This window comes from Elephantulus edwardii, unplaced genomic scaffold (genome assembly GCF_000299155.1).
Source record: "Elephantulus edwardii isolate Elephantulus edwardi_28Jun2011 unplaced genomic scaffold, EleEdw1.0 scaffold00102, whole genome shotgun sequence".
NCBI classification, from domain to species: domain Eukaryota; kingdom Metazoa; phylum Chordata; class Mammalia; order Macroscelidea; family Macroscelididae; genus Elephantulus; species Elephantulus edwardii.
In genome coordinates this window covers 8,355,448-8,380,935 of record NW_006399852.1, presented here as the reverse complement: position 1 = coordinate 8,380,935, position 25,488 = coordinate 8,355,448, and the positions used below count along the sequence as shown (strand labels likewise).

The 25,488-nt window shown below is 39.6% G+C and overlaps 1 protein-coding gene across 1 annotated transcript in view; it reads left to right on the top strand.

Moving 5' to 3' along the window:
- Positions 1 to 25,488, top strand: part of UTRN (utrophin) — a 704,039-nt gene that overhangs the window by 330,449 nt on the left and 348,102 nt on the right. The window contains exon 50 of the mRNA XM_006891679.1: positions 3,851 to 4,040. Coding sequence (XP_006891741.1) covers positions 3,851 to 4,040 — 190 coding nt within the window. The remainder of the gene's footprint in view (positions 1 to 3,850; positions 4,041 to 25,488) is intronic.

The window sequence follows — 25,488 nt, the reverse complement described above, 5'->3', positions numbered from 1 at the left end:
AAAAAAAAAAAAGAATTTTGAAGAATGTGAAGATAGAGAAGACCATTTGTTGCTCATAATGAGTTTACAGACCACATCACAGTCACAAAATCAGTGTGATAAAGGAACATTGAAGAAGAGTATAAAAGAAGCTCACTAGCCAAGGACTTTCCTAGCGTCTGTGTGTTTGATTTCTGTATCAAAAGTAGTACTGAGGGAATCTTTTTCAGTTCTGAGTAAGGGAATCTAGTTTGTAGATCACTTAGCAGAGGCAGTGTTTAATTGCTTAAAAGATAATTAAGAATTTAATAAGGGAAAATGGTGATGTTTTTGTTGGTGCCATTGAGTTGAGTGCAATACATTAACAATGACCCTGTGAACAACAGAGTGGCAGTTTATCCTGTCATGTGCCATTCTCATCATCTTGGCATCCTAGAGCCTAATGCTGCAGTCATTGTGTTATTTCATCTTGAGATGGTTCTTGAGAGGGTTCTCCTCTTTTGCTGAACCCCCCACCTTTCTAAGGAATAACCTCTCTTAACAACATGTCTGAAGTAAGTGAGCCAACCCTCGGCATCCTTGTCTCCAGGGAGCACTCTGGCTGTACTTTTTTCAAGACATGTCTTGAAATGTTTGTTCTTTTGGCAGTCATGGGATGTATAGCACTCTTTCACCATTAAATCATTGAACACATACATTCTTATGAGACACAACTCAAAGCATGAGATATCCATGGAATGAATATTTCAGTGAAAATTATAAGGAAGGGGTGTGTGTGTGTGTGTGTGTGTGTGTGTGTGTGTGTGTGTGTGTGAACAAAGCCACAAATTACATTAAATAGTTTCTGGAGGAAAAGGCACACACTGCTTTGACCTCTACAACATAAGAGGGAACTAAGGATAACTTAGGAAAATAAATTGATGATAGATTATGGAGTACTTTGAGTTCCAGTCTAGGTCATTTGAATTGGTTTTAAAGTCAGTAGACATGAAATGGCAAGAGGTTGAATACATTCAAGGATATTATTATGTAAATGAAATTACAGTAAATAGTCCTTTATGTCTTAATTTTTTTCCACTTGGCAAAATGCAGTTAAGATTTCAGCTACTGTGTTGCTGCAGCATCAGTGTTGTGCTTATTTCATTGTTGGGTCTTCATTATTGTAGTGATGTGCAGTCAGGTAGGAGCCGACTGATAGCTGACCCTCTAAGCTGTTTTCAAAATAGAGTGGGAGGAGGTGGCTCATTTTTCTCCCTTGAGGCAACTGGTGAGCTGGAACCAAGTGACTTGGGTTTGTTTAGCAGCCACACTCATTTTGTAGACAACCACTATGTCTGTAATTGGCGGCTGCCATTTTTTTCTCTCACAGTTTTGGCTGTTATTCAGAAATCTCCCATAAATAGTTGAGTACATTTTATAAAATGTCTTTTTTTTCTAGATAATTGTGTAGAATTATGTTGTTCTGTTTTATTTGTAATAGGTTGGTTGGTTGCTAAACAGGTTTTCCAAGTAACTGCAACATTGTATACTCCTGCTTCACTCTTTGAGAGTTTTAGTGGTTCTACATTTTTGCCAGGAGTTGGTGTGGCCAGTTGGATTTTCATTTTTCTCCTTAGTTTAGTCACAGCTATACTTCGTTGCCGTTTTCCTTTGCATGTTTCTGTAGAACAATAGTTTGATTATTTCCCATGTACTTATTAGCCAAGAGTTTTTACTTGTATTTTAAAAGAATTCATTCATTAGTTTATAAGAAATGGTATATCTTCATGATAAATGAAGAAATATTGAAAAGTATGCCCTTCAACTCACTAGAAATCACACCACTCATAAAGTACCAGCTTCATATTATGTAAACAACACTCCAGACATTTTTATGTGTGTCTGTATATACGTGTGTGTGTGTATGTATTTATACACACACTACTTTCTCTAAACACACACAGGAAAAGACAGACAGAGGGGTAAATTGATGAATGAATATATGAATGGGTATATGGATAAAAGAGATTTAAATAAGATCATAGTATACATATTAGCATTTCCTCATAGAATTAATTTAACATAAAGTCACCCTTTTATATGTTCATGATTCATTATTTTCTAGCACTGTCACATAATTATGCAGTGATCACACGTTTCAAATTTCAGACAGTTTTCACCATTTCAGAAAAAAACAAAACACCAGTCTCTTATCAGGAGTCACACTCTATTCCTCACCACTCACCCCATACAGACAACTGCTGGTGTGTTTTCTGTCTCTGTGAGCATGTAGCATGCATATGTGCAATAGTGAGTGAATGGAAATCCAAATTCTCTAGAAACTATCTTTAAAATCCCAATAAAAAGAAAGACTCCTCCCCTATCCCCCTCTCCACCCTGCTTTTGGGGAATAAAGTTTAACACACATTGGGGCTAGACCCTGTGATGGCACAGTGTTCCATGTTTGGATACACTATCCTTTGTTTAAGTACCTATTGGTGAGCTTTAGGCTTGATACTCTCATTTTAGCTATTATAATGCTGCTGGATACATTCATTTGTGCACATGGCTTTGTGGAGACATACATTTTCAATTCTCTTGGGTTTAACTAGCTGGGAGAAGAGTTTGTTGGTACTTTTAAATTGAGTTGTGTTCTTATTTTGGAACTCTAAATGTGGAACTAACAAATGCGTGGGTCTCCTGAATCAGGTAACCCCAGGAGAGTTTGATGTTCAAAAGAGCTAATTGTGATGTGGATTTAATGAAGGGCTTATTACAAACTTGATTGTCTTCCAAGTATAATTTTATTATTTAATGAACTGAAAGAACCAACTCATTGATTTCAGTTGCTTTGGAATACATAAAGCTTGACCTCTAGATTATTGTTATTTTATTGTAAATATTTCTTTGGATTCATTTCTTCCCAGAATCCATTTAGTCATTTGGTTTATACATATTTATAGATTTGGGCTTATTAGCATCTGGCTTCACATTCTAACTTTAGAATAAACTATACAGAGGGGATACTCTAACCTCCCATCATGATTTACAATGTATAATTATAATGATTTGATAACATTTTCATGGCTGTTCTTATGCATGTGCTTCCTTTCTTTGTCTCTCTTCTCACTCTTCACAATACCAGTTGCTCTGGAATGAATCGGACTCATGCTAACCCCATATGTGGTAAGAGGGTAGAACTGCGCCCCAAAGGTCTTTCTCGGCTTGATGCTTTAGAACAAGATCGCTAGTTCGTTCATTACAGGTACCTTGGAGTAGATATGAACCTCCAACCTTTGGGCTGGAAGTCCCACACTTTATCTGCTTGCTCGCATTCCTCAGGCATCACCCAAAGTTCACATTACTTCTCCTTGAAGAGTTAAGTCACATCTAGAAAGAAATCTCCAAGATGCCTCCAAACTCAATTGCTCTCGAGTTGGAATCAACTTTGTAAGTGACTCTTCCAGGTTTACAGAGACCATGGATTACATGGGAAAAGCACTTGGTGGACTTGAACTGCCTTCCTTTTTGTTGCCAGTGCAGCTCCTGACTATCTAGGCCACCAGGGCTCTCAGTTACCCGTGCTGTTGTGTCCTGAAGTCAGAAGACACTCATAGCTGGTCCCTCCCGTGGGCTTTCAGAGGCTGTATTTTCAGATGGCTCATGAGGGGATCTTTCTCCTGGAGAGCAGCTGGTCCATTACTGTCCTCTTTGCCTTGGAGTTGACAGTGTCACTCCTTACCACTGGGCCACCAGAGCTCACAGTGCCTGGAGTGACTTTAATAAATAAATGCGCCTCAGTGACTGTGGACTTTTTTTTTTATTTCACTGTGCATGATGTGGACTGTCACATTAAGTAATGGGGACATGCCTGTCGTGTTGTTACTTTCAGCATTGCTGACAGACAGATTGCCCTGGAGGCTGAGCTGAGGACAGTGCAGGCCTCGCGCCGGGACCTGGAAAACTTCCTCAAGTGGATCCAAGAAGCAGAAACCACAGTTAATGTGCTGGCGGACGCCTGTCAGCGGGAGAATGCTCTTCAGGACAGCACCATGGCCCGGGAGCTCCAGCGGCAGATGCAGGTACGTGCGTACGTGGTGTGTACATACATGGTGTATGTACATGGTGTGTACACGCGTGCATGTGTGCATACGTGGCAAACTGACCTCATCCTTTGCATTTGCTGGGCATCCTTGAAATCACTCTATGTATGAGATTACTGTTCAGAGATAAGGGTGTCTCCTTATCCTGTTTGGGACATCTTAGCTCCTCTATGAAGAGTTTGCTACTTGAAATAAGATCTAAAAGATTGAATAGTACAGAGGTAAACACCTTATTTTATGGAAGCCGTATTTATTTAGACTCCAAGCCTCGTAGATACTACTTTCTGTTATTTTTAAGCTCTGTTATAATTAGCTTTATTGAATCTTGAATTGTAAGGGCCTTTGCCCTTCACAGGAAGCTGTTTCTTGTGACATTTATTAAACGTGTTTGACATAAATGCCACAGAGGCATTATTACTCAGCACATAACTGAGAATACCACACTTGAAGGTACTACTTTTATGACTTTACCTCATTAACAATGATTAAATGAAAAGTTTGAGAATTTCTTTTACATGAACTAACTATATATACACTTTGATAAATGTCGATAGTTGTAGAGGGCCTTCAGGCCTTTTGTTCGTAAGGTTGCTGTGTGTCGTACTCGACTCGAAGGCATTCAACAATAACAACAACAACATACTAATATACAACTTTTCCTTTAAAGATAAGAAAATTCTAAGGAATTTTACTTTTCCTCCTTTAATCTTACTGCTTCCAAGCACTTGAACTTCCTGTTTCTTCTGTATGACCTACTCTGGGCCCTCATTTCAGCCTTCTTACAGCTGAGTTTAGCACTGTCTCAGTGGGGAAGTCTCCTGGCTAGCCACACAATTCTACCTCTCTGCTCACATATCCATTTGACAGTGGCTACTTCAACCTGCTTGTGGTCCACAGGGTTCACAGCTCCACCTCTCCCAGTGGATCATGGGATTTTGCAAGGGCAAACATTATGTTATTATGTAGTGTTGCCTGCATGTTACCCTGTGCTAATCACTGTCTCACTCCCTCATTGCCACTGAATCAGAACTGACTCATTGCTGACCCACCAGCGGATTTCATATTTACCCCGCAGAGTGGCTGGTGGATTTGAACAGCTTATCTTTCTGTTGGCAGCACAACTCTTTACCCTTTAGGCCACCCAATCCTAAAGAAACCCTTTGCAGCCTTAGACCATAGTATTACTGTTATTTCGGTAAGATCGTCCTTTTAGAGTTTTCTCTTAGACATCCCTTTCCCTTGGTACATCCAAAGACCTTTTTTTTGGTAAAATGTTTACCATTTGTGGATCTGGCTAACATGGATTTTCTTTGCACTATTCTTGTTGCTGAGATGGAAATAATTTTTCCTAAAAAGTTACAAAATGGAAATTAAAACTGGTTTTGGGAACAGGACTATGTATAACTTCTTTCAGTGAGTGCTATGTATCATTTTGAAGGAATACTGTGTTTACTTAGAATGCTGTGAACTCTTCTGAAAGCACGTGACAAAGAATTGAAGGTAAATATGTTCTTTTGTCTCTGCCCCTGGAACCTTATGAAGTCACTGTAAATGTTAGTCAGTAGACCCCCAATACTATCATTTAATGGTTATCTGTTTTTTGAGGGTTGTGGAGAGCCTAAAATGTGGGTTAAGTGTTGTTGTTGTGTACCATTGAGTGGGAACTGACCCATAGCTGACACTCCAGCAGGTTTTCGGAGGCAGTTGATAGCACGGAAGGGATTGCCCATCTTTCTCCTGTGGAGATGTTGGTAGATGTGAACCGCATGCCTTCAGGATTTTTTTTTTAAAGTTATGACTTAGTGAACTGTAATATTGACCTATGAGTGCCTTGTATACATAATTCATGTAATAGCACTAAGTTCAATGATAGCTAGACTATGCACTTGAAAAGGAGACAATTCTTAAAAAACCGTTTATGGAAAATGAGCACGAGAGGCCTGCAATGAACCTTGGTAATGAGTACCAGCTGAATCCAGCCCCGTGTTAGCATCTAATAATGGTCTTTGGCTTAGTTTATCATGGTATGCATTCTCACCATAGCCACAACTCTTCTCAATATTTAATGACTTTTCAAACTGTGGAAGATACAAATAGAAACCCTTCAAAATCTTTCTGAATAAAAATAAATAAGAGCAGGATTATTTGGCTTACAGCAAATGCCATCAAGAAAGAAAGGCTGCTGACTAAAATACTAACATTTAGTAAAACATTTATAGTAATTGCTTCTTACCAATGATTTAGAGTTGCTAAAATAGTCTGTTGTAGCTCATAGGAAATATTAAAGAGAGTATTTATTAAGAGCTTATTCAGATCTCTCTTATTTAATCTAAAGATGAACACACACATTTGTTTATATTGAGGATTTTTCCTGTTAAATTAATTTGCATTATTTCCCATCCCTTGCTCCCTTATTCCATGTACTTTTATTTTATATATCCTGTCCATTTTTTTAAAGGAATTTGTGCCTTTATTTTGTACACTTATAAGCAAGTGTTACACAGAGAACTTGGACCCTTGGCTGACTGTTTTGTGTGTGTGTGTGTGTGTGTGTGTGTGTGTGTGCGCATGTACCGTCAAATCAGATCTGACTGGTACAGGAGGAGATTGTCCCTCCTTCCCCGGCAGAGCATCTGGTGGATTCGAACCGTGCACCTCTGGGATTGTAGTTGCAGTTCCTTGCCACTAGGCCACCAGAGCTCCCCTTGACTGACTGTTTCTAAGGCAAGCACATTTTTATTTTGCTTTGGGCTCTGCAGGAAGCTCTGCAGGTGGCTTAGTGATAAGGAATTGTGTTGCCAGTGTAAAGGTTGATGGTTTGAGTCCATCATTTGGTCCTTGGGAGAAGGATGGGTCTCTTCTCGTGTGGGTAACTGCCTCTGAAAACCAGCTGGAGGGTCAGCTATGGGTCGGTTCTGACTCAATGGCACACAAAAACCAGATGGACTATGGAGGAACCCTTGTGGTGCAGTGGGTTAATAGGTAGGATGCTGATGGAAAGGTTGGTGGTTTGAACCCTTCCCACAGCTCTGCCAGCGAAAGGTGGGGCAGTCTGCTTCCAGGAAGATTCACATCCTCCCAAGTTCTGTGGGGCAGTTCTCACCTCTCCTGCTGAGTTGCTGTTGCTGAAGGCAGTAGATTGTGGTTCTGTCATGGAATTTATTATTAATGAATTCTTTTGTGCGTTTAAAATGGACACATTAGAAAGAAATGTTTTGTTTGCTTGCAAGAAATGAATGGAACACAAGTACTTGAAACTGTAACACACATTTTCTCTTTGGGGGTGGTGGTGGTGGTGGTGAGTTAAGTGTGTACTGGAGATAGAGTCTGGTGGTGCAGTCCATAAGGCGCCACACCAGTGCTTCTTTGGTGAGTCAAATCCACCATTGTCTCCAAGGGAGAAAGGTGGGCAGTCTGCTCCCATGTGATTTCATGCTGCTTGAAAACTTGCTGGGGGGTCAGCTATGAGTCAGTTCGGACTCAGTGGCAATGAGTAGGACAGATGATGGGATCAGGACCGGGGCTCATTTGAGCTCCGTGTATACGAACCATCGGATGCTTACAGAACCCATTCACTTCATGTCTTAGGGCCGTTCAATGCAGGCCAATTGGGAATGTCATTGTTGTTGTTATGTTGAGTCGTTTGTGACTCATAACGACCGTATGTACAGCAGCCCTGCCCTAACCCTGCTCTATCCTGTGCCAATTGCACTGCCTCTGACACACCCATCCCGATTACCCCAGTCACTGAATCAATCCACCTCATAGAGGGTCTTCCCCTCCTGCGCCGTCCCTCCACCCTCCCAAGCATAATGTCCTTCTCCAAGGATCGGTCTCTCCTCACAATATGCCCAGAGTATGTCAGACGGTAGTTAATCTTTTATTTAATATGAAGAGAATATTGGTTACATTTTGATGAAGAGTAGTTTGGGGCTTAATTTCTAGAAGGAGCCTGTGAAACCTACCATGTGCCTTCAGGAGAGATGATTATTTGAATTTACGGAAGTGTGTCCCGTTGCCCTGCTTCAGGCTTGTTGGAATTTCCTTCTCCGCAGGGTGACCTGTTGGATTCTTGTGGGAGACTGAGAAACATCAGGAGAATTGAGTGCTCCTTAAATGGAGGGTCTCATCTACCTCGCTCAGTATTTTATATTTTCTCGAGGGGCCGTGGAGAGAAGTCATTTAAGGACAGTAGGCAAGAGAGTGATGCATGGAATTTTCTCCTTTGTCAGAATCGAGCTGCTGGCATTATCTCGAGAATGGATTTCATTCGGGCAAGGCAGGCTGCCTGAGATCAGTCAGGATACTGCTGCGTCCATTCAGGCCTGAGGTGATAATGGTGAGCTCCTACGGCAATGGCAGTAGGACTAGGCCTGGCGACTTGATAGTATAGGAAGCCCAGGGGTGGGAGTGGGGAAGGAAAGGAAGCCTGCCAGGTGGTAAGGACAGAAGATTGGAAATAACAGGAAAAAATGTTTGGGCAGGGCTGTAAATTACTGGGGTGCACAGGGCATGCTAGAATTCCATTTTAACTATTGAAATGAGGCATTTGAATAACACCCCAAGAGGAAGTGTTGTGTTAATTTCCTGGGGCTGCATAACAATCTGCCACAAACTACTAGTTGATGTTGTTGTTATTGTTATGTGCTGTCAGGTTAACTATGACTGATAGTGATCCTGTGAACAGTGGCTCTGAACCTTGTCCTGTCCTGAGCCAACCTCATCATCTCTGACACACCCACCTCTAATGCCATTGTTGCTGACACAATCCATCTCATCCAAGGTCTTCATCTTCTGTGCTGGATCTTCCAAGCATGATGCTCTTCTCCAAAGACTGGCCCCTTCTGACAACATGCCCAAAGTATGTGAAACGGAGTCCCCAAATCCTTGTCTCCAAGGAGAAGACCGTTGTTTTTTGTCCCCCCTTCTCTTAGTGTCTATTGTGTGTTGAGTACTCTTATCCAGCACCACAACTCGAAGGTATCAGTTCTTTTGTCACCTTTAGTCATTGTCCAGCTCTCAGATGCATAGCAAGCAACTGAGAAGACCAGGGCCTAGCTCAGGAGCACCTTAGTCTCTAGATTTACATCATTTATAAGACTGACCGCTAGGTTATGGAACATAAATTCATTTTCTCATCATTCTGGAGGCTAAAATGTGAATTCAGAGTATCAGCAGGCCCGTCCTCTCTCTCAAGGCTTTAGGGAAAGACCCTTCTGTGTATCAGCTTCCAGCATCCCCTGGACCTTCCTTATTGACTTCACTGCTCCTGTCTTTACTTCAGTCCTCATATGACATTCTCCTTGTGTGTCTCTCTGGCCTGGTGTCTTGTCTGCTCTTAGAAAGATACCAGGCATATTAGTCCAAGTCCTACCTCAAGTGTGTCAGAGATGGAGAAGAAGGCACAAGACGGATCAGAGTTCAGATCTGTGTTTTCATGAGGTTGCTATGAGTCATCGTTGACTTGCTGACCATACCAACTACAACTGAAGTCGGATCTTGCTTAAGTTTAACCAATCATCATATCAGGAAAGACTTTATTTCCAAAAGAGTCACTGTCCTGCCCTGGTGGTAAGACTTCAATAGACCTTTTTAGAAGGGTGTAAATAAACCCCAATAAGCATCTGTATGCAGATGCTTATTTAGTATTTTTTCCCTTCTGTATTAAAACCTATATTGACTCCACAGCCAGTTTCTCTATTTATTCAGATGGACTTATTCTTGACTTTCTTGCCTGTGTCTAGCATACTATTATTTTTGTTATATTTTAAGATTTAAGCTCCAGATTTTATCAGTGTTAGTTATTTTTGTTATATTTTAAGATTTAAGCTCCAGATTTTATCAGTGTTAGTTACCTAACCAAATAGATGTTAAAGATGTTTGGATTACTTTTGTGAGTAAAACCTTGTTGTATTGTTTTTCTGAGCTCAGGAAATAATAAGTGACTGTTTAGAGTCTCTTTTGTTATTTAGCTTGGGGGTTATTTTCTTTTCATGGAAGATGTTCCCTTTTAACTATCGTCTTATCTTTTTTGTTGTTGTTGTTGTTTACACTGAGTATGGATGCATTATTTTAGTTTTAGATCTTCCCCAGGACTGTATTTAGAGGAAGATTCATTCCGTAACTGTTCAGGGACAGGAATTATAACCTCCTAATTTTAAAAAGAACATCTTCTTGAGGTAGAATTCAGACACAGCAATAGCATGGTTTTGGGGATTGTTGTATAGCCGTCACCACAATCAATTTCAGAAATGTTTTATCTCTCAAAACAAAACCCACCCCAGACCCCTTAGTCCTCCATCTCCCCCTGGCCTCAGAAAGTACTACTACTCTTTGAATAACTTGCTACTTAAAATAAGATCTATAAGACTGAATAGTACAGAAGTAAACACCTTATTTTATGGAAGCCGTGTTTATTTAGACTCCAACCCTCATAGATACTGCTTTCTGTTATTTTTAAGCTCTGTTATAATTAGCTTTATTGAATCTTGACTTGTAAGTGCCTTTTCCCTTCACATGAAGCTCTTTCTCCGTCTCTCTCTGGCCTCAGCAAGTACTGCTTCGCTTTCTCTCCCTGGATACTTGCCTGGGAGTGTAATCGTTTTCAGTACATTATCAATTGAGTACCTCATCTGAGCCTGGCTTTTTCTCATTATTTTGACATTGTTAGCCTAGCCAGAGGGAGGCAGTAGAGATTCTCAGTATCGACCTAGCAGAAAAAAAAATACTGTGTGCAGATCCCACAGAGCTCCGAGAGGTAAACACAGCCTCATAAGACCCAGTTATTGGATGTTTGTCATGGACGTGAAGGACTGAACAGGCCATGGTGTAAAGAAGAGATACAGATATTTAAAAACACCTCTTCAGTGTATGGTTAAGTGACCCGACCTTAAATATCACAGGAAACACAGCACATGCACATCTCAGAGAGGTCAGAAATTCCAAGTCCTTTCTTTTAAGAGTTAGGACAGTGGTGCAGGAAGGTAAACCCTCAGCATTACACAGGTTGTTCGTTTGAGCTGGAAGCTGAGAATGCGGAACATCTGGGTTCTGCCCTCTGGATAGTCGGTTCCACTCTAGGATGGGGACTGAGTCTCCTCATGGACTTGAGCCCTGGTGTTACTTGGCTGCCGTGTGAAATGTGTCTCCTGCACAGAGAACCCCCAATCCCCACCTGATCTGTACATAACACAGGCATGGGCTCGTGTTTCTTATGCACAATATTAATGCAGCTTTATGGCAAGTGTGATGAGATCACACAGCTGGCTGTGGAAAGGGAAATGTGGTCGTGGGGCATGCGTGCTCTTCCGTCACAGACTTTCTCGAAGGTTTTTCATGAACTCTGCCATTTCTATTAAAGGACCCCTTCACCAGTGTGGTTTCCATGGTGTTTTCCTGGGTGGGCATATGAGAGACCATTGGAAGGCTTGACTCTTAGGGATTCTTAAGCAAAGTCACATACTCCCTGCAGGTCAATTTTTGTTTTTATTTTTTGTTGTAGGAGGCTGTTGCCCTATGACTGGTCCAGAGGGGATTTGTGATCACTTCATGTGTGGACTGATAGCATTAGAGTCAGGGACCCGCTCCCCTTTGGAGGATTTCTAAGAGGGTCTGCCATTCCCTCATTTCACAGAGCACTGGCATAGCTGCATGCCTGAGTCTCAGAGTGAACGCATCTCTTTTATTAGAGTGAGAGCGACCGTCAGGCTCTCTCCCAATGTAAACCGGCTACGAGGCGTGCACTGTGCTGCTGGGTTGGATCTCTGTTCTCAGCGGATGTCGGCTTTGTATCTGTGGCTTTAATGTTTCACTTAATATCTTTTCTGGCGACAGAGCGCACTTCTCTCCAGCAGCAGAGGCGAGCGTCAAGCTGCTCACCAACTTGCTTCATTTTCTGGCCACTGCCGGGCTGGGCGAGCACTGGCTCTGAGCAGCTGCTGGGGGCTCTCTTTTGTGGCGTTGATGTGCATGGCTTAAATTGAGAAGTTGAAGGAATACCAGCCTCTTCCTCCCCCCCACAGCCTAAGCCCTTGTCTCTTTTCAAATGCAATCTTGGAAGCGAGCATGCTCAGAGAACTGGCAAATCCTGGTCTAGTGACCAGGAGGAAATGATCCTTGGTCTTCATTTATAATGCAAATTCTGAGGTGTCTTCAGAAGTGTGGTAAACTTAAAATGATGGCTGTGGTGAGAACGTCTCTGCAGAAAGTTGTGGTTCTGTTACATCGTTTGCAAAGGATGGCAGTTTCTTCTCCTCGGTATCAGAAGCTCTGTAAGGTAATTGAGTGATTGAAAATAAGGATCTCGGGTGTATGATAATTCTACCCTGTTTCAAATGAGAAGAAACCTCCTATCTTACAGGATTCTTCTCCAGGAAAGATTTTTTTAAGTCACTGATTGTAAATATTGTGAAAGCAAACTACTTAATTCAGTTTTATTTAGGAATCTGTAAGGGCTGTTTTGGTTCATTTTTTTATTTTATTTTGCAATTGAGAAAACCTTCCTTTCTAAGATGTGTTACTGAACTGTTTGGAGAAAATATGTCAAACTCCATTCACTAAGACCTGTTACCTCTGGGGTATGTTGCTGTGCCTTGGCAGTAGCATGAATGACAAATTAATTTAAGTAAATTTAAAAGACTAGTTTAAAATGTTTCAAGAAAGTACTTAAAATCTGTGTTTTTAAAAGCGACGATTTTTTCAATTAAAGAAATTAGATCACATTTTAAAAGCTGTCAGACTTTATCGAGATTATATGTATATGTATATCTGTATATAAATCCTACGTTCTTGAAGCTGTATATTTACTAGCCGAACTTAAAGAATTTGATTTGGACAGATGGATTAAGTTCAGGAGACAACTTGTTTGACAGTTACAAAAATTCAAATACTATATAGCTCTAAATCTGAACCATTCATTGAACTCCTACATCTTTGTTAAAGTTAACTGTTAATTTTTATTTATTCATTTAGCTTTATTCAAATTGTCATCATCTATTTTATTACTTTTGCCAAAAGCAAAAGTGTGATTTTACTTCTAAGAAAAGAAAGAATTAGAACAGGACTGTTAAAGTCGTTTATACAGTTCCACAGTGTCTGTCACATTCTTTTTGGCATAGTCTTAGTACTATTTCCTTCATATTCTTAACAGTGTATCCTTTTGCTCTGCTAGCTGCTCTAACTGCCTTTAGGATAATGTTACTTTTCTGATGATCTAAAAGAAGGCATATAGTCAAACACCAACAAGTAGCAGTGGTTTGGGAAAGCAGAATTAACTTTACCATGCCATATGGTTATTTCTTACTGAAATGTGATTGTCTAGAACCTTTCTTAACAAAGTTGGAGAAGCCAGGTTATAATAAGGGACATGTTTTGCTGAAATACTTGAAAGAGTTTTCACTTGCTGTGTAGAACTCTATTAAAACATAACAGTGTAATGATTTAGATACGAAAATGCACAAACCAAATTATTTCATCTTATTCTGGCTCATTTCAGAGAATAAATTTATGTTGGTAAAATGTTTTTGTTTCATGAAAACGTAGTTTTTGTTAAAGAGAGGAAAAGTTTACTAGTACGTGGGTTTTTTAAAATTTTATTAACTACAGATGTGACTATATAAGCCTTCCTTTTTATTAGGTGGGTCATTCTACTAATCCATTTGTGTGCATAGTTTTATAAAACCAAATATTTCTCTGATGTCTTGACTGACACTAGCATATTAAGGTATTCCAGGGTGTGAACCAATGAAAATCATGTATTTGAGAAGCATTTGTTTTACAGTGGCCCTCAACAAGCAAAAGTGAAGTTACTGGGGAATTCTCATGAGACGTACTATTTTGTCAAACATTCTGAGATTTATAGTTTCCCAATAAGCCTTTAAAACAAATTTTTATAATGAATACTACTTTTTAATCTTTTAGATAATGGAAATTTGTATCATTTGTAGTTGAAATATTATCTTGCGTGCATTCTTTTCACATACACAGAATTAACAAGTTCCCAGATAGTCAAATGAAAAATACACAATTCCAGTACTTTCCAGTAGGTGTCAATGTAAGTCAGTGATATATGCAATTTTCACTAAAACACTGGCAACCCAGATTCAGAAGCAGCATCAGTATTAGGAAATGTTATGAGCTAGCAACAGATCTATTTTATAAGCATCCTTGTATTTGGAAACTGATTTTTTTACTTCTTTAAGGATCTAAATTTGTATGATATAAATAAAATTTTAGCTGTAGAATGAAATATTAACCAAGTTGCCCTGCCAGACACTGACATTGTAACCACATTGCTGAATAAATTACATTTGATTGGAACATTTGTCATAGGTATTTACATCAACTGAAAATTTTTAGTGGCATTTTAATTACCAGTAATTTGTATTTAGAAGTTTAAATAGGGTTAGAATTTATTTGTTTTGAGACACTGTACAGTTTCTCTCTCTCTCCTTCCTATTTTAAAAGAAAAAAAATAGTTTCTTAGAAGGAAATGCTACAAACTACCGTGTTAACAGAAACCCTAACCCAGTGTATACAATAGACACTCCATTCTGACTCATAGGTCGTCTGTATGACAGAGAACTGCCTCAGACAGTTATCGTGGCTGAAATTGCTACAAAAAAGAAGATTGCCTCACATCACATATTTCTCTCACTGAATGGCTGGTGAATTCAAACCTCCGATCTTTTGGTCAGTTGCCAAACTCGTTAACCACTGGCCCACAGCTTCAGCATTGCTCCATATAAACAAATCTCTTGTTCAAGAAGGCAGTATTGTAAATACTTTTCAGACCAGAAGGAATGATAAAAATATGGTGCATAATCTAAAGGGAAACCTGATTATTTAAAACTTATGTTAACGGAAATCCAATTCCTTTAGACATTTTTATCCTCTTTCCTTCCTCTTCAGGATCTCTTCTTAAATTGTGGAAATCCCATCTTAATCAGACACATTGAATTTCTTTGCATATTTTTACAGTTCTCTTGCCTGTCAGAAAACCGTTAATGTGTTACACAGTTGAAAATTTATGTAGAATATTCTCATTTTGTGGTTTATTTTTTCCTGTGTGTTGTGGTGTGTGTGACAGGGAAGGTAAGAAAAGAGACGACCCTTCTGGAATTCACTGCTCTCAGAGTGTAAAGAATAACTTACCTGCTATCAGCCTCTTTCCCCAGTCAATTTGTATTTCTCCCTTTTAATTAAAACTATTTCTTCCCGATTATACACCCCATAAAAGTTGGTCAGGAAACGGTAACCTAAGTGTGTTTATGTGGGGATATAATTAGTAGCATTGAAATTGCCCTGCTGACCTGACATCACCTTACACTGGGTGCTAAGTTTTCCAGATTTGGTTTGGATTGCTTAAGTGCCTTAAAGGATTATTTAAAAAAAAAAAAAAAGTCTTTTTCTTCTAATAGAGCATAAGTAGAGGCAAAGCTGAATGTTAGTGGGTTTTTTTTTTCCCCCCCAAAAAAACCAATTTCTTTTTATTGTTTTTATGTGACTATTTTGGGAATTTTTTTTTTAGCCCTTCAATTTTAGATTAAAATTTAATGTTCTGAATTTCTCTTCAGTCATAAAATAATCTTATATGACTCCCCCCCCCCACTTAAAGACATAATGACTGAGAACACGGTAGAGCATTTTTTTTGGTTTTTTCCAATATATATATGTGGTGGTAATTACTATCGCGTCGGATCCGACCCATAGCTCTCCCTCCTGTGGGTTTTTCAGAGGCTGTAAATTGAGTGGAAGGATATTTCCCATCTTTCTCCTGTGGAAAAGCAGATGGATTCGAATAAAATGCCTTTGCGTTGACAACACAACTTACCACTAGACCACCATTATTTTAAAAAGACCAAACTAGAAATACTTAATGTTATGAGTAAAGTTCTTCATGACTGTTACGTTTGAAAATTTCAATTTAACTAATATAATTCCTGTTTGTTTAAATCATGTGATCTTGTCATGCTATCAAGAAGATGATTTGTTTGGTTGTTGGAGTCCATCAAGTCAGTTCCGACTCACGGGTATCTTGTGTACAACAGAGTGAAGCACTAACCAATCTTGAACCATACGTGAGTTCACAGTTACTGCCCTGTGTCTTTCTACCCATTTTGTGGAGAAGTCTTCCTCCTTTCAGCTGACCCTCTGTTACACCAGAGTAATGGCCTTTTCTAGGGCAGAAATTGGCTCAGGGTAGAGCAGGGTTCCCGGCTGTTGTACACAGGGTCACTATGAGTCGGATTCGACGTGATAACAACAGCACATAACAACAACAACAGTCATTCCTGATGGCTTGGCCAAAATACCTTAGATGAAATACATCATTTTGAAGAACATTCTAGTTGTGCTTTTTCCCAGCATAGGTTTCTTCATTCATCTGCCAGGCATAGTCTTTGCCATTGTCACCATTCAAAGGCATCAGTTCTTCATCAGTGCCCCTTATTCACTGTCCAGTGTTCACATGCCTGTGAGGTGATTGGAAGTAACATAGTTTGGTTCAGGTGTACCTTCGTCTTCAAAATGACATCTTTGCCATCCGTCCACCTCAACACTTGAGAGAGGTCTTTTGTAGCATGTCCTTCAGCCCAGAAATAAACTCATTCCTCTCATAGGAACTGTCACCTCTTTCAGTTTTCATAAAGAACTCTTGGTTCGATTAGTTCAGAAAACGTGTAAAGGCTGGAACTCAATTGAGAAACCTGTAAAGAACAGAAAGGTTTGATTCATCCTAACTTCGTGCAAGTTGTCGGGGGGCATCAAGCTTGGAAAGGTGGAGTGTCAGTGCAAGAGAGGGAGGCCCTCAGTGAGATGTCCCGACACAGTGACTGCAGCAGTGGGCTCGCTGTGCCGGAGATGGGAGACTGGCTCAGCATAGGACAGGGTTCAGAGCCATTGTTCAGAGGGTCACGGTGAGTCATCGTTGACTCGGTGGCATTTAAGAACGGTATTTAGTCTATACTGTCCTGCTCACGTCTCTGTCCCAGTTGTGTGATCTCCTGGGCAGATCATTTCCTCTGTTGTTCTTGTGTGACACTGAGTCTGTTCTGACTCCTGGTGACTCAGTGTGATGGAGTAGAATTTGAATGCAGTGCTGCGAAGGCTTCCTCATTCCGTGACGTGGCTGGTGGGTGCACGGTGCTGACATTTTAGTTGCAGTTAAACAGTTACCATGTGACTGTGGGTCCTCCCTGCTTCAATCCAGATCATACCTAACCTTGACACTGAGTTGACGAGAACACTTGTACTTATATCTACTTGGTTATATATGTTCTTGTGACTCCCCAAAACAGCTGTACAATTTTTGCTGTAGTTTTGTTCTATTTCCCCATAGTTTCCCAAGTTGATGTTTCAGAAATAAAAGAAAAAAAAACCCAGTTTTAACTAACATTTTGTTAATCATACACTCACAATATCAATGGCTTAGCCAAAAGCAGTATGATTAGAGCTTATGTAACGCATTGTCACTTAACTAAAAAATAATAACCCTTTTACAGCTGCATTTTAAGCAATTCTTTAGCAGCCAACACAGTGTTACCATTTCTGTGAATGCAGAATTGTGATGCTAGAGCAAGTCAGGAACGAACAGAAAGTCGTTCTGCTTGAGAGTTAGAACAGCATTTGCAAGATGGATGGAGAATTCCCGTTGATTCCAGGGTGTTGTTTGATAACTAGGAGTACAGTGTTGATGATCTGAGTTTTCTTTGGGGAAAAGTTTATCGCATACATCCAGGTGGAAATTTCCAGGCTGTATGGACTGCTCCACTTGAAATATGCCAGCAGTGTCTCTTCCCACTTTTGCTGTGAATACTTCCAGCTTCTCTTAGTGTATCTGCTGGTTTGTTTTTAGCTTTCTAAAAAAAGCAATTAGTAGAACTCCTACCATAGCGATAGAAGAATATAGAAATTTTCATGCTAATGTAACTTGCTCAGTTGCATGAAGTTTATTCATATGTGGACAAGGTAAATGCGTCTATATAATTGAAATTGGAAAGTAGATGAAGTGCTTCAGAAGGTTGCTTTTCATATTTCTACTTCTGGTTTGTTCACTTATAACAAAATCACGGATGAAAAGACAGGCAATGTCTTTTAATGCTTAGCAAATAATAGGCTGATATGAAAGTGTGACTTGGTATAGCTTAAGTGTTATTGTTATTATATGCCATCAGGTTGCTTGTGACTCAAAGCGACCATATGTACATTAGCTCTGAAACCTGCCCTATCCTCAGACAATCTCATCGTCTCCAACAGACCTAATCCCATACCTTCAGTCTCTGAGTCAGTCCATCTTGTCCTGGGTCTTCCTCTCCTGCACTGTCCCTCCCCCCAAGCATGATGTCAGTCCGTCTCTAGGGACTGGTCCCTCCTGGCCATGCGCCTGCAGTCTGTGAGATGGAGCCTCAAAATCTTTGCTTTCAGGGAGCAGCTTGGTTTCCCCTCTCCAAGACAGACCTATTTGTTCTCCTGACTTTCCACGGTATGTTAGCTTAAGTGAGCATTTTGGAAAAATATCAAATGGAAGGTGTTCAACAAGGTTTTCATTATAGACTACTGTTTTGCTTTTGCTTTAAGCAAATTTAGCAAAGTCGATGAGTGCAGCAATACCATAAAAGAGCTGTGGGCTTGTATTAGAAACAAGTCTTATAAACTCTTGTAATATTTACGCGCAGTTCAGTGTTATGTGTCATGTATTTTATCATTAATAAGTATAGTGTTAACTTTTTTTAATTCTTACATATTAGGGCAGACATGGTCTTTATTTTCAGTTAACAGTAAGAGAAGAATTTTGTGTTTTAAATAGGCAGGGTAAGGGAGCTCTGGTGGCCTAGTGGCAAGAAGGTGCACTGCAGCCCCAGAGGTATGCGGTTCGAATCCACCAGATGCTCTGTTGGAGAAGGAGGGGCAATCTCCTGTACCAGTCAGATCCGATTTGACGGCACACACACAAAATAATAAAATAAAATTTTTAAAAAAGGCAGGTTAAGGAACATACTTGTGTTTATTCAGCCAGTTGTCATAATTCAGCTCTTATGCAGCACAGCTTGTATTAAACACTGGTTTTCAATTTTAGACCCAGTGTAATAAGTAATTACAGATTGGTGGTGGTGGGTGTGGCTAGGCAGCATCAAGTCACTCTGACTTGTAACAAGCCCTCTGACAACAGACTGGGATGCTGACTGGTCCCACACCATGTTCACGCTTGTTGGGCTCTGCCTGAGCCTGTTGTTGTAGCTACTGGGTCAGTCCTCTCATGGAGCGTCTTCTCTGTTCTGCTGGCTTCACTGTTTTAACAAGCATGATGTCCTTTTCCAGGGACGAGTCCCTCCGATAGCATGTCCAAAGTACATGAGATGAAGCCTTGCCATCACGTCTTGCATTTCTTCCATGAGAGATGCATTTGTCCTTCTGGCCGACTAAGAATCATTCACTATTCTTTGCTAAGACCAAATTTAAAAAACAGCAGTGCATCTTTGGGCTTCCTTACTCACTGGCTAGCTTTCAAATGCCTGTGAGGCCATTGAAAATACGAGGAACTGGGTCAGGTGCACCTTAGTTGTCACAATGCCATCTTTGTTCTTTTAACACTTAAAGAGCTATTTGGTAATAGTTTTGTCCAGTGTAAGAGGTTGATTGTTTTCTTGATTGCTGCTCTCATGGGCATCGACTAGGGAAATCCTTGACAAGATCAGCTTTTTTTCTCCATTTGTAATGTTGTTACTTATTGGTCCAGTTGTGATGATACTTGTTTTCCTTACGTTTGCATGTAATTAATACTGAAGGCTGGAGTCTTTGATCTTAGTTATTAAGTGGTTCAATTCCTCTTTGCTTCCAGCAAGCAAGATTCTATCACCTGTTATCACAGGTTGATAAGGAGTCTTTCTCTAATTACAGTGCCATCTTCTTCATTATAATCCAACTTCCTGGATTATTTTCCCAGCATACAGAAAAAATGAGTATAGTCAGAGAATACACATTTTTTAAAACTTGAAACCATAATGATTCCCTTTGTTCTAGTTGATTACTGACTTGGCCTGTGTATAGATATTGGATGAACAAAAATAAGTGTTCTAGAATTCTAATTCCTCATGATGTGAAATTACCTATATTTTGTTGTTGTTGTTACATGCTGTCCAGTTGGAACAGACTCCTGAATGACCCTCCAGCGTGTTTTCAGAGGCAGTAAATCACACAGGAGGAGATTACCCAAGAGAAGCAAGTGGATTCAAACCACACAACTTCGGGATTGCAGCATTGTGTCTGACCCCTAAGCCACCAGAGCTCCCAATACATCTCTGTTTTGCCATGATAGTTGTATCACTTTGCATAATCAGTAAAAACATGAACAAACCTCTCAAAGGTAGTTTTAAGAATTATACTTGACAAAATATACCAAAAAGCAAAGAATAAGGGAGCTCTGATGGCTTAGTGATAAGGAGTTGTGCAAAGGCATGTGGTTTGAATCCACCAGCTGTTCCTCTGGAGATAGTTGGGCAGTCTCCTCCCATGTGATTTACAGCCTCTGAAAACCTGTTGGAGGGGAAGCTGTGAGTCACTTCCCACTCAGTGGCACAAAACAACAAAGAAAGTTTAGAAAGAACAACCATGTTGGTGAGTGGTAGACATGGTTCCATTGTAAATTATCTCTATATACATTTGGTCATATAAATAAATTTATAAGATTTGACCTACTGAATCCTGAAAGAAAAGGAAATATTGTAAATCATATCATTCAACAATTTCTTTACACAGTGAGGAAATGGAGATCATCAATAATGGATATTTTATTACTGTTAGTTTTGTCAGATGAGAAAGTCTTTGTTTCCTCCTAGTAGACAGAATCAAATCTATTTTTTTTTCCAAAACTGTTTTGATATTTGAATTCTGCCTATTTAATTCTAAAAGCACAGAGATTAAATTTTCTACTTTTAACTTGTATAATGAATGCTTTTTTAATGGACTTATTTTACAGTTTTGTGGGGGGTAAAGAGGAAGGCTTGGTTAATTTTAATGCAAATTAATGTTTGGTTTTTGATTCATAATTTATTTTTGAGTTCCAGTACCACAAGAATTGAATTATGTATTCACTGAACCTAGTTCTGAGCCCCCAGTGTGGTTTCTGTTACTATATTTAACAAGATATGATAACTCCTTACAAAAGTGAACTGAGAACAAAGACTTGTTGACATTGACAATTGAATGGCTGCCCTGTGCAAGATATGTATAGGTAACATGCAGGATACGTGCAGGTAGCATACAGGATACGTGCAGATAGCATGCAGGATACGTGCAGATAGCATGCAGGATACATGCAGATAGTGTGCAGGATACATGCAGATAGTGTGCAGGATACGTACAGATAACATGCAGGATACGTGCAGATAGCGTGCAGATAGCGTGCAGAATATGTACAGGTAGTCTGGACAGAAGGTGAAACATGACATATTCCATGGAAAACAAGGACATTCAGATAATTTGTTATGAAAGTATCTTAATGGGAAGGGACCATCTTAATATAGAGTTAGATCATGTAGATGCACAGAATCCTACCTTTTCTATTTACTAGTTAGTTGAGCTTTGGCAGGACATTGACCTTCACTGAGTTGTGGCTCCTTTTTCTAAAACAGATTTTTAATTAGTAAGCTCATTCTCTTTTCCATAAGGTTGTCTTGAGATTAAAAATATTTATGTACATATAAACTATATGTATGTGCATTGTGTGTGTATGTATAGATGTATAATGGTAAAATCAGAGTCAAGCACAAAAGAAATACCAGGTGTCCCATGGGTGAAATGAGGTGATCCATGGGCTATGTCTTGTATATAGAGAGTAACACCTATTGCTTGGTGTTGATGTCCTTATCATTCTTACCATCTTCATTCCTCATGTGACCTTTAAGTGACATCACAATTATCCAGGGAGCTTTTTCAAGACATTCATGCCTCATTGACTTTGACTTGCTGGGTTTGAACTGGAAATATGGTCATGTAGCCTTAAGAACCATTACTTTCAATAATAGAATTTTTATTTTTACTTTTTTTAGGTTTCCATCTTATTTGTGGTTATTTTCTCTTAAGTCTCAGCATGAGGAAGTTGTCAGCAAAAGCTTTTCTTGACCAACCAGCTTGTGACAAGAACTCATGATGTCGTTGTTGGGTTTCTTTCGAGTCAAGTACGGTTCATAGCAATCCTGTGAACAGTGATTCTGAGTGTCCTGTGCTGTGCCATCCTCATTATCTCTGATGTACTGGAACCTGTCTTCCTTTTTGCTGACCCTTCAGCTTTCCAAGTATGATGTCCACCTTTCCTAGTCACGTGACCGCATGCAGCGTGGGCATCGCCCCCTTTATGAGGGCTCTTCTAACTTGAGCTCGGTGGAGACTATGAAGATGGTGCAGGGTAGAGCAAGGTTTTAATTGGTAGAGTTGTTTTTGTAGAATTGCTATGAGTTATAGTCAACTTGACAGCACCCAGCAACTTTGTGCTTATTGATTAGGCCCCTGTATCTCACCTGAAGATCTTGTTAGCACACAGCCAGCACGGAGCTGATTTATAGAAAACATTAAAATGCAGACATATCCTGTTACTAGAAAGTAAACAAAATCCTCTTTAATGTATTGATGAATGAGGAAACACAAACACGTTTCTTTAAAAAGGGATGGTCAGCCTTTTTAAGAATTACAAATTTTTGAGATTATCAGTTTTAACTCATGCTCACTCTAGAAAACCCCACATAGAAATTCAGACAAACCTAAAGATTGTTAGAACACAAGAAAAGGAATAATAAGTTTTGTCTTGAAGATGTGAGAATATTTATAGTAAAGGTAATATCTAAAAGGCATCCCTTGAGATAGTATTAATAGATTAGAGAGTTTTTGGAAATTCATCTGAATGTATAAAGACTTGGGACATCAAAGGTTTGCACACAGCTGCAAAGACTGTGGCCTGGATCAGGCACACCTTAGTCTCCAGCCTGACATCATTGCTCTTCAGTACTCTAGAGAGGTCTCTGATAGCTGACTTTCCCCAGTGCAGTTCATTTCTTGATTTACTGGCTGCTGGTACCAAGATTGTTGATTGTGGAACCAAGCAAACTAAAACTATTAACAATCTCAATCTCTTTGTCATCCATAATGAAGCTGCCAGTTGGCCCAGTGGTGAAAATCTTTGTTTTCTTGATGTTGAGTTTCAATCCATATTGAAGGCTGCAGTCCTTGACCTTCTGCAGCAAGCGCTTCAGGTCCTCCTCAGTTTCAGCAAGCAGAGTTGTGTCATCTGCATAATGCAGGTTGTTGTACAGCCCAGTGTCCCAGATTATCTGTTCTGCATACAGATTGAAAAGGTATGGAGACACAATACATCCCTGGCGTACGCCCTTTCCAATTTTGAACCATGCAGTGTCTCCTTGCTCTGTTCTGACAACTACCTCTTGGTTCAAGTACAGGTTTCTCATTAGCACGATCAAGTGTTCTGAGATTCCCATTCTTCTCAGACTCAGCTACAATTTGTTGTGATCCACACAGTCAAACGCCTTTGCTTAGTCAATGAAACACAGACATTCCTCTGGTACTCGAGGAATGACATAGAAATACTTTGACCACTTCTTTCATTTTATACATGAGAAAAAAGGACTTTAATATTTATATGGAACTTTGTTCTCCAGATGCTTTTGAATAACTTACCTTATTGAAGGTCACGCAACCAGGTCAGAACAATCAAACTCATTGCTGTCAAGTTGGAACCTATTCATAACTGACCCTCTGTTGGGTTGTAGAGGTGGAAAATAATGTGGAGGAAACTGCTCTTCCTTCTTTGTCCAGGCTGCTGATGGATGCAAAGCACTAGGGAGGATGCGCCTTTCAATTAGCTGTGAAACTTCCTGAAAACTCTGCCAACCAGACTATTTTCATGTCCTTAGAAACTGTTGTAATGGGTATCACCATAGGTTTTGGTATTCTTATTTTTATGAAGTTTAAATCTTACTTCTCCTAGAAAAAAAAATGAATTGCTTAATTTTATGCTTCTCTTCTGATTTAGCCACTTGAATTTGGGGTTATTGTTTCTTTTCGAAGAGTTATTTGAGCTAAGCAGGCATTTGAAAAAACATGACTAGATGACCTAAGGTTCACCTCTATCTTTTTATAATGTTAATACAATACAGCAGAGATACTATAATTTTGTTCTTTCTGTTCCCCCCTCAATTTACTGAGATTTCTCACATACAGTGTAATTCACCCCTTTAAATTTGTAGTTGGTGTTGTTTTTTTTTGACTATAGTTACTAAGTTTGTAATCAGCCCCACAATCTAATTCTAGAACAAATAACACTGAACGTCATTCACTCCATCCCATCCCCTCAACAAGCAGCCACTTACAAAAGAAATCTACTTTACTTCATTTTTTTTCCTTATTAACTTTTGATTGTGAGTGAAGAGTTTGATAATTGTGTTGGGAAAAACAGATGGAAAATTGTGAGAAAGCTATTACTTCTTAGAACTTTTTTATCTTTGAGCTATTAATGATGATTAAATATGATAACTTATGTTAAATGAATTGTAACTCTTCTAGATCAGCAAGACATACAATTTCTTTGCCATATTAATCATACATATCAAGTGAAAAGTGAAGTGTCAGGAAAAAATGCTGAATGTGGAATCGTTACACCCACATTTGATTACTTACTTTCTATTTGATCTTTCTGATGAATCAGGATGTATCACTCCTTATGTCTTCATTTAGACCCTGGGATATGTACTCTGTTTACATTTTAAAAAATATAATAGGGCCAATAAGTCAATGTTTATTAATTTTCTCTCCCGAGACAGTATTATGGCAGTTTTATTAAATTTTTAATACTTCTCTTGTTACCATAAACAACCTAAGAGATCCTTTTTTTAAAAAAAGGGGGTAATAGATATGCACATGCACTTTTGCATGGTTCAGAGCTGGAATAAATGGCAGAGATGGACCCCTCACTAAAAGCCGCTGTGTGGCTCAGGGTAGCTCAGCTCAGGTGCTGAATGCACACCAGCCACCAGGAGCCTTTCTGCAGTGCAGGGTCATTTCACTTTCCTTCTCGCTTAGGGCACACGGCCAGCTCCTGTCCTAAGGTGCTTTTCTTTGCCAGTAACATCATCCAAACAACTTAGATTCAAATTGGGGTTACTGAGAGGGACCCTGTCTGCAGAGCAGGAGGGATGACTCCATAGGCGACGGCATCTGATCAAAAGAATGCCCTGAAATTTTGTTCAATCCCAATTGGAGGCAGCTATAGTTTTTAAAAGAAAAAAAAATCTGTACATTAATAACCACAGATGCCGAGGAGCCTGTCTAAGAGTTGAGAAGAATCTTTGCAGTTCAGGAGGAAGGAAACATTGTGGGAATTTTCAGACAGTTTGTGCATCTTTGCAGTTCAGGAGGAAGGAAA